At 35.8% G+C, this 9,931-nt stretch overlaps 1 protein-coding gene across 1 annotated transcript; it reads right to left on the bottom strand.

The window, feature by feature from the left end:
• Window positions 1–5,144: 5,144 nt before the first annotated feature.
• LOC113760634 (rust resistance kinase Lr10-like) lies at window positions 5,145–8,351 on the bottom strand. The gene is made up of 3 exons (XM_027303289.1): window positions 7,503–8,351; window positions 6,634–6,687; window positions 5,145–6,450 (listed from the first exon to the last, which is right to left on the bottom strand). The coding sequence occupies exons 1-3, from the start codon at window positions 8,308–8,310 to the stop codon at window positions 5,342–5,344; spliced, it is 1,971 nt and encodes a 656-aa protein (XP_027159090.1). The 5' UTR covers window positions 8,311–8,351; the 3' UTR covers window positions 5,145–5,341.
• Between the last annotated feature and the right edge of the window lie 1,580 nt (window positions 8,352–9,931).

Raw genomic sequence — 9,931 nt, 5'->3', positions numbered from 1 at the left:
GAATAGCTACAGTGGTCATGGGCCGGTTTCGATGGTAATTCTGATGACTTCGTGGGGTGTCTTAGTCTTTTCATCAACAAAATCCTCCCAATCACACAACAAAATCCATCACCCCCAACACAAGTTCCCAAAAACTAGTATAAACATAAACTCGAATGACATCCTTGGCAAGGGTAATACAAGAATTATTTCAAAGGGTGGTTGTTATAACAGTTAGCTGCGGCTTATTTCTCTGAGGAGTTTCGTAGATCAGAAGGTACTATGAATTAATCCAGTTCATTCACAAATCACGTGCTATATGAGACGTCACTTTGCCAACGTACTAAACGCGTACCCCACCCCAGCATAGGGGGTTGGGTGAAAATTGAATGTAATGAAAGGACCTGACACTAGTGACATTTTGACAAAAAAAAAAAGGACCTGACACCTTAGCAAACAAAGCCCCGCGTCCGTGTCAAATATATATGGGATAATTTCAGAAACCTCCCTTGAGGTCTTTTAAATCACACCTAGCACCTCTAAAGTTTTTGAAATCACACTTAGCACTCTTAGAATGACAAATTTTGTAACATATCAACCCCTTTAGGTAGAAATAGTATTAAAAATGTATGTAGGAGAGAGACTATAATATTCTTCTACGTTTACCCTTTTGCAAGTTGATTTTTGAATACTAGAAGATGAAAATAAAAACAAATTGATTCTTTTTCTGCTCTTTTTCATATTTCTTATGCAAGAAAAGGAAAGAAAAAAGAAAAAAAAATATTTATGCTTGATTATGCAAAAATAAAGTAACAAAAATGCCATAAAATTTGGACACATTTTGGGCATTGTTTTTTTTCGCATATGCAACCGAAGATAGGTTTTGAAGTATTTAGACAATCTAAATATAGAAAATATATCTGTTTTTAACTACAATTTTATCTTATTATTTAGTTTAATTAGTAAGAGGTGAGGGAAAAATATGTTAAAATCATTCATTTAGTGAAGAAAATGGCTGGAATGCGGTAGAAATCATGAAAAAAATGTATATTAAATATACCTATAATGGTATTCAATTATCGAAAACAAAATTTTTGAAAAATTGGTTAACAAACAGTATTCAAAAAATTTTATTTCCTTTCTATCCAAAACTTTGGCACAAATCTTATAACGGTCACATAAATCAACAAAAATTATACAATTCAACAATTATTGTACTTACACCCCCTTAATTTCTATGTAAATATTGCAGTCCTATTTGTTTTTATTTTCTAAAATTCAAAAATCAACTCACAAAAAGGGCAAAATTGGAAGAATACTATAGTCCCTCTACCAAATATATTTTTTAATATTATTTTTACATAAAAGGGCTGACATGTTATAAAGGTTGTCATTCTAAGAGTATTAAGTTTGATTTTAGAAACTTGAGGGGACTTAGGTGTGATTAGAAAAAATCTCAAGGGAGGTTTTTGAAATTATCTCAATATATATATATATATATATATATATCTCTGTGTATAGTGAAGGGTACCAACTCCATGTGTTTAATTGTCCATGCGGGAAGAATTTGTAGGCACACAATAATAGAATTCATAACGAAAAGGAAAATAAGATATATCATATATGCCAGACACGCATACACTGCATACTTGGGTGGGAGTCAGGGTGGTTTGTTTGGACACATTGGACCATTTTGCATCCCTTCATCGAAACTTGCGGCCTTTAAACTTGGACGGGTCTATCCATCGTATCTACATAAACAGGGATCAAACTTCTATGGAGAATTGAGTCAACTCCACATAGATGGAGAATAAACTTGAGAAGGACACGTGTTGATGCTGACATCAGCGTATTTATGGTAGAGAGAGGATTAACATAACAACTGGACAAAGAGTTGTTGAACGCGGAGGTAATAACCGGTGCACACGGTCAAAAGAAAAGGCACTTGCCTTGACAGACAACGCGCCTAATAGGTGTTTATCTCTCTGGCATGCATAAATGTTTTCAAAATAAAGAATAATATGCTCGTATGACAGGATTTTAAAATAAACATGGAGAAAAAATTACAAGGGAATTGTAGACAATTACACAAAAGTGTTTCCAATTTATTTGGATAAATTTAATTATTTCATATAACTAAAATTTATTTATATTGGTTATATTAAAATTTACTAATTTAAAAGTTGATTTGCATTGAAACCTAATGATTTGTTCAATTATTTGCACTAAATACCTCGCTTTCTGAATATATATATATATATATATATATGATCCTCATATCATTTCGGAACATATTTAATAAGAGGGAAAAGTTAGCCAATAACATACTTGTATTTAGATTACTTATATTAATGCATGTTAACGGGTAAGATTTGATTAGATTCCTTTAATCCAAATTTAGGCCCATTGTATTTAATTAGATACAGAAACCCTTGTGAGCCTGAAAAAGTAAATCTAGACACGTATCCTCATGGGTTTGGGCATTCTTGGATACTTTTTTGAACATACAATAAAGAACTAAAGTAAAAAAATTTTACAAATATATAGAGTTTAAAAATAACATAAATACTATATAATTTTTATTTTCAAATAATAAAATTAACATTCAATAAGTTGAATGCAATATTATGAACTCAAAGAAAGAACTAGTATCAATTACTTTTTTTTTATTTTCAAAACTTCATCTACGTCCATTGAGTCACACAATAGATGGGCGGGATTAGGCGATTTTTTTTATATTAAAAGCATATCTTTTAATTTAACAGTCATAAAATCTTAATGTATTTGATCAAATGACTATAGAATATTAGATTTTATATACATGTATGTATATGTTTGTGTGTATATCTATATATATATATATGTAATTTATACATAAATCTGAGTAGAGTCTAGTTTGGATCTGGATTTGGGTATAGATAGTAAAAAATTAGATTCTACTAGACCCATGACTCTCTAAAAGGGATTTGGGTCTGGGTAAAGGTTGGATTTGAGAAATTAAACCCAAACTTTACCCAAGCATATTGGGTTTGAATTGGATCTAGATAAGATTTACTAATTAACATGCCTACTTATATCCAAATTTAAAATTTTATTCTAATGGGCCCGTTCTTGTATCATTGATTAATATTCATTTTCATACCAAATATAAATGTATTTCTACAACATGTAATGCGAGGCAAACCAAATGAAACTTCACGCTATGTACTTTTACTAGAATCGTTTCTTTAAGTACCCATGATATTAATCTTTTAACTATTATAAAAAATTTTAAAAATTAGGTTATAGTAGTTTTGCACTTGGCAACATAACATTTTAAAAAATATGATGGGCATTTTAGGTGTAATTAAGGGTGTAAATAAGCGTAACTCAATAGAGTTACTTGCAAGTTTGAGTTCTTAATGATCGAGTTCAAATAGATCGAACAACTTGAAGAGCTCAAGTTTGAACCCAATATGTGAGTCTCGAAAATTCGTCGAGTATAAATGAGCTCAATTGAGCTTCAATATATATATATATATATATATATATATCAAAATTTTTATATTTATTAGTATAAAATATCTATCGTGTCCTTTGTTTAAAATTGTATAAAATATTAGTTTATATTACTTAAACTTGATTGGGCTCGATTAAACTCAATTGAACTGAATTGAGCTTAATGAAACTTGATTGGGTTGACTAAGCTCAATTAATTGAGCTTGATTGTGCTGGATCTGATTGAACTCAAACAAGGTAAAATAAATTCGATTCAAATTCAAACTCAACTTTCAAGAACAAAACAAACTAGAGTTCAACTTCAAGTTTTTTCTACATGTTGATGCATCATTTTTGGCAACAAGTAACAATTAAGCATTAGTATAAATTTCCATAAATATTAGTTACAAGTCTATTATCATAATTTTCATCACTTGTTTATTAATTTTATAACAAGTGTTCCGTAATTAAATAGATAATTCAAAACATTTGTTGTACTTGCGATATTTAGTTGTCCTACTTTTTCAAAAGTGATATAAATAATCAAACATTAAATATCATACTGAACTATTTACTTGATGTTTAGAAATTTTAACAATGAATACTTAAATTTTTGTATCTGTATATATAGTTGACAATAGAAAAGATTTATATATGCTTGAGAGGGTAAAACAAGTAAAAAAGGTCATAAAGAGACATCCTTACATTTTTATAAAGGCTTTCACAAGTAAAGTCTAATATTCACAAGGAACATTTCAAGAGGATATAAAACAATTCTGAAAATCCTGCTGGCAAGGTTTAATTTTCCGAGGATATAAGCACTAATTTTTAATATTTTGAGGAACTATGAAAAATTTTCTGAAATCTTGGATTTATTTATGCTCCTCAGTCCTACCATTTCACCCCACTGGCGCGTAGTTATGCGGAGTTAGCGACGCGGAATATTGTGGACCACAAAACCACCAAGATTTGACAGCACCGCAGTCCGTCCAACCAACCCATTTCAGACTGACATAGCCGGTTGCCAATTTATAGACTAGTTCATAGGGTCAGCTACAAAAGACACCTTAATTTCAGTGATTGTTTGTTGTCAGCTTCACGTTTTATCTCCCTATATAAGGAGTTGACCTGGTTCTCCGCCATAGAATTGTCCCATAAACAGAGACTTTATACTTTTACAAAACGGACACCTTTAATCCCAAGGAGATTCTTGAGTTGATCTGGCCCGACATGCACATATCACGTAGGCGGAGCACATTTAAACGCCACGTGACTTTTCTTACGTAAAATAATACATCACCAACACGTTACTGCTCTTTTTAACATAACCCTACATCGCCGTAATTATGTGGCTGTGGCTCTTAATGAAATTTATTGGCCTTTCAAAAAAGTTTGATTGATCTCCAACTGCCATTAGTTGCCTTCTGCAGTATTGTTGGAAGAAATTCGTTGGCCTTTTCGTGCTCTGTCTTTTTGTTTCTTTGCTACTATCTGATTCAACATTCAATTGCATGTGATCTGAACTCCACATATTTATAGTCCCAATGGGATCTTCAAATACAAAAGAGAGGGAGAAGAAAACGTGTTTGAAAGCTCCAACTTTACATATGAGATCAGGCAAATGGAAAAGTGGATGTGCAGGAGTATCATTTACCAAGCTTGAATTTGATTGAAGAATTCAACCAAAATAACAACAGCGATGGCTTCAACTTACGGAGTTCCACCCAAAGAAACAAAAGATTTACTCACAGAATTTAAGAAAAAGATTTCAAGCTTCACCTTGCAGATTTCCAGTCCAAAGAATAAACAAATAAAAACTATTTAGGCTTGCCTAAAAGTAATTTTCCCCATCTGAATGTGCTAACTAGCAGCATAATCTGTGGTCTCAATGGATAGATAGTACCAAAGATGATGATCCTCCACTTGTATTTGTCCCATATTCCTCAGCCATCTCGCGTGGAGCTAGGAAAGGTTTTGGAGGCATATGCACGAGATTAGCATCTCCTTCAAGCATCTCAACGAGTTTGTTCATAGGCGGTCGATCAGCTGGCTTCATCTGTATGCACCACAAAGCCACCAGAATCATCTTCTTCACCAGCTTCCTTTCTTCTGCAGTAGCACATCCCATATCTATGTCCTTTCCAGCATGAAGATGGTCATAAGCCCAAGAAGGGAAGTAAATCTGACTGACATGCTCAGCACCTGGATTTCTATTTTCCCTCCTGCTTGCCATCTCCATCAACAGCATTCCGTAGCTATACACATCAGCCTTATACGAGACCCCTCCAATGTTTTTATAGAACAACTCCGGAGCTATGTATCCCATTGTTCCTCTTGCAGCTGGGAGGGATATAAAGCTTTCATTGGTTGGACATAATTGAGCAAGCCCAAAATCAGATATTTTGGGATTAAAATTCTCATCCAGAAGAATGTTGTGGGGTTTGATATCAAAGTGTAGGATCCTCATGTCACAACCTCGATGTAGATAGTCAATCCCACGAGCCACCCCAAGAGCAATTTCAAACAGCTTCTCACAGCTCAAGGAAACAGACTGTCCCCTTGGGAAAATGTATTTGTCAAGAGAGCCATTCGGCATGAAGTCATATATTAAAGCACGTTTTAATCCTTCAGTGCAGAAACCAACGAGCTGCACCACATTTACATGGTGAATCCTACCAATTGTAGCAACTTCACTCACAAATTCTAGCTCACTAGTGATGGAGTTTTCTATTATCTTCACTGCAACAAAAGGCCCACTACGAAGTTTCCCTTTATATACAGATCCACAGGCTCCTTCGCCCAGCTTCTCCCTAAAGTTCTCTGTCATCTTCTTGATCTCAGAGTAACTGTACTTAATCGGTGCAAGGCCAGTTTGGCTTTGCAGAAACTCTTCAATGGTTTCATCAGCTGATAAGTGTCGTCTTCTCCATTTATACACCACTAATGCTATTAAGCACGTAATGCCACATAAAAATCGCAGTCCCACAAGTCCTCCTGCATAAATTTGGAGGGAGAAGATATTGAGAAAAATGGTAATGGCTGTTATATTGTTCTTGAGGAATACAAAGAGTTCCACATTTTGGAACAATTCGATTTTTAACTCCTCTCTGCCTTTATACACGTCATTATCAGAGGAAAACTAGCTAGATGTCATGTATATGGGGATCAAGTTTTTACCTAAAGCAATGGCCGAAATGAGTGCAATAATACCACCCCAGAACTCGAACTGACCTGCATTGTCAACGAGTAAGCTTTAGCAGAATGAGGAAGCCTAGAATTTCATAAATACTGCTAATAAGTACTAACCCTAAAAAAAAAAAGAAAAAGCTAGACAACTAAGCCAAGCATACGACTTCAAAAGCTTTAGCAACATAATGAGGCCAGCATCTTATGGAATAGCTATGTTACTCAGACTGTTCACTTTGCCCTACCATACCTGTGACCGACTCTTCAATTTCCACTAGAGTAGCCGTGTCGACAGGACTTGGTAGCCGAGTCCGAGGAACATAATGGAATAGAGCCAACCATTTGAGCAACTATGGGATTACAGAAGTTCTGTTTTTGCAATAAAATTGAAAAAGATAAGACAGACCCAAACTTTACTCGTTTCATAGTCACTCTTGAGCTCAAAACCAATATTTGAGTTCAATCCATCTCTCACTATTTTTCTGAATTAGGCTTAATGTTTTCAGTCAGCTAAATACTATACTAATTAGAGGCTCTTTTAGCACCCACTGTCTAAGCTGTTTCATATGTTCTGAATAGATTATTAGTCATTAATCTAGACTGAAATGGATTATCAGAATCTGAAACAACTGTAAGAGTACGAAACCAATGAACCAATCCTTCTCAGAAAGAGAATTATCGCAGCGGTAAAGCAGTTTACCAAAAAAAGATCATTTTCCCAAAATATTCAACCTACCTGAGGTTCAGAGTTCAGACTGCAGGCAGAGTAGAGTGGAGTAGTAGTAAAAAGTACTATCAAACACCTATATCATCCGGAAACCAATTAAGAAAATTAGGGGAAATATACGAATCGTACTTACAGCGAAAACCAAGTTGTGAAAGTGGTACGTCTTCAGGGCAATAATGGCGACAAGTAACAGTGTTATCTTGGAGACTGCAAGACCCATGAGTGGATTCACATTCTTGACATAACACCCTGAACCACGAGAGCTCAAACCCATAAGCCAACAACTCATGAACGCTTGCCAAAGAAGTCGTGATATCCTTCATGGGTCCACGGGATGAGACCCTGGTGAACATCTCAACCCCACAAGACTCCTCCAAATCCGATACCTTCAAATCTTCCCCAACGGCAATGTAACTGTGGACCCTGGAAGAGTTGGAAAATGCGGAACTACTACTACCGGCAGCGGCGCTCCCATTTCTGCAGGCAGTATTGTCCAGGTATCGGGAAGCATTTACGGGTTTCAGACAGTTGATGTAAGCCACGGGGATGTTGTAATCAAAGAATTTGTTGTACACGAGGGTTGGAAGATCATCGTATCGGATGGATGCATAAGTGGGGAAAGAGCAGGAATCATTGTTGTCTACACCCGGGTCAACTGCTCTGATTGTGAAGTTATCGTAAGTGATGGCCTGGACATGGAATTTCTTGGAATTCAAGGTTAGAATGGTGCGATTGTTCTGGCAGTCGAGTTCGAAGTCCGGGTCACCACAATTCTTGGGATCACCTTTTAAACGGAAGGGGTAGGCTATGTTTTTTATGTTCCCGCAGGAGGATGGAACACAGCCATGATCGGAATTCTTATTACTAGTGCTCTGGGCTTTGATTATGAGGCAGCAAAACAAGAGCAGAAAAGAGATGCAGAGGATTTGCAGCTTTGACATATCTTTATGGGCCTAGTACGTCTGGAAATGGAGGGAGGAAGTTTTGACATGGAAGTTTTTTATATAGCCATGGATTGGGTAATGGATAGGAGCTCTAGTAGAATCACTACTCTACTCTACAGATGGTGGAATGATCAATTCTCTGTTTCAAGTGGCAGTTGCATTGCGGGGCTGGGAAAACGCGCAAGTTTGACCAACTTGGCTTACCTTTCTTGCGTCGGTCATCGATAACTGCTGCTTTATATGCTTTGACGGATTATAAAATTTCCCTTTAGATTATCAAATTATAAAATTTCCCTTTAGATTATCAAATTATAGGGAGTGTTTGGATACCAAAATTATCTCAAATAATATTTCGCTTGCATTATAAACACATTTTTTAACCTATCTTTTTATATTTCTGATGCGACTGCCGAAGTAGAGGTCCGAATTGGCCTGGTGCCTGGGGAACGAGCTGGTGGGGCGTTCGACCTGCGCGTGAGCGAGCTGCGGGGCTAGGTCCCCTGTAGCAACTCCGACGATCAAGTCAGAATAGATTCGCAAGTAGAAGAGTAGAGTTTGCACTATGAGTAGCGTACCTTGTGTTTCCCCTTCGTGCGGTATTTATAGAGTCTCCAGTAGTAGTTTCATGGTAGGACAAGGAGTCCTTATTGGAGAGGAATGGTTCCTAGGGCTCCATGACACAGACCTGGAAACACGGATTCCGCAGCCCATCAGGCTCATCTGCCTGAAAGGCGGCGCCCGTATGGACCTGCGAGCTGACCTGACACTCCGGCACAGCTCCTCCTGTCCGAGCTCGTGGGCCGGACTGATGTGTTAGCGGACCGGGCCGATGTGCGCCTGGGCCCCACTACAATTTCCAATTACTTTTTATCTCACATACATCACATCACAAAAAATGCTACAGTAATTATTCTAAATAATATTTCAAATAATACACTGTCCAAATTTCTTACCAGATATGGCACTGTGGGGGCTAACCGCTCACGATGATTGATGAAGTATAGGCAAATTTAGGAATGTTGACTGCTCAATTCATTAAGCATCTCACCAATTTAACTTATGTCTTGTTTCTATTTAAAACGAAAGTGATAGCCAACATGAGACTATAGATGACTTGTTAGCACTAGTTTATGCATGGAAAGTTGAAGAATCCTTCTCCTTTTTATGTCCTAATTAACCATGTACGTCCTCTTCACAGAAAATTATTAATTGGATAGTATATTATTTTCAAAAATTTATTTGTTTGATCAACACATTTTTAAACTATCTTTCATTTTATATACATCATATTTTAAAAAAAAAAGAAGTGCTACAGAATTATTTTTAAATAATCATCCTAAATAATCTACCCTTTTTTTTTTTAAGGAAAAATAATCTACCATTCGAAACACGTGGGAGTGTTTGGATAGCAAATTATCTCAAATAATATTTTTGCTTGCATCATAAACACATTTTTTTAATCTAACTTTTTACATTTTCAACCATATTTTTATCTCATATTCATTATATCATAAAAAGTACTATAATAATTATTTCAGATAATATTTCAAATAATACTGTGTCAAAGGCTTGTTAGCTTGTGGGCAATTAGGCATCAAGTTGCAGGCGGAGGGCAGGG

The sequence above is a fragment of the Coffea eugenioides genome, chromosome 2 (assembly GCF_003713205.1).
Source record: "Coffea eugenioides isolate CCC68of chromosome 2, Ceug_1.0, whole genome shotgun sequence".
NCBI classification, from domain to species: domain Eukaryota; kingdom Viridiplantae; phylum Streptophyta; class Magnoliopsida; order Gentianales; family Rubiaceae; genus Coffea; species Coffea eugenioides.
This window is presented reverse-complemented; position numbering and strand designations above follow the sequence as displayed.

Bases quoted from the DNA above. Each gene is read 5' to 3' on its own strand.
- LOC113760634 (XM_027303289.1), bottom strand. From the start codon at position 8,310: ATGTCAAAGCTGCAAATCCTCTGCATCTCTTTTCTGCTCTTGTTTTGC. The intron at 6,688-7,502 runs GTAAGTACGATT...TTGACAATGCAG, and splicing joins TTCACAACTTGGTTTTCGCT to GTCAGTTCGAGTTCTGGGGT. The intron at 6,451-6,633 runs GTAAAAACTTGA...AAATTTATGCAG, and splicing joins CATTTCGGCCATTGCTTTAG to GAGGACTTGTGGGACTGCGA.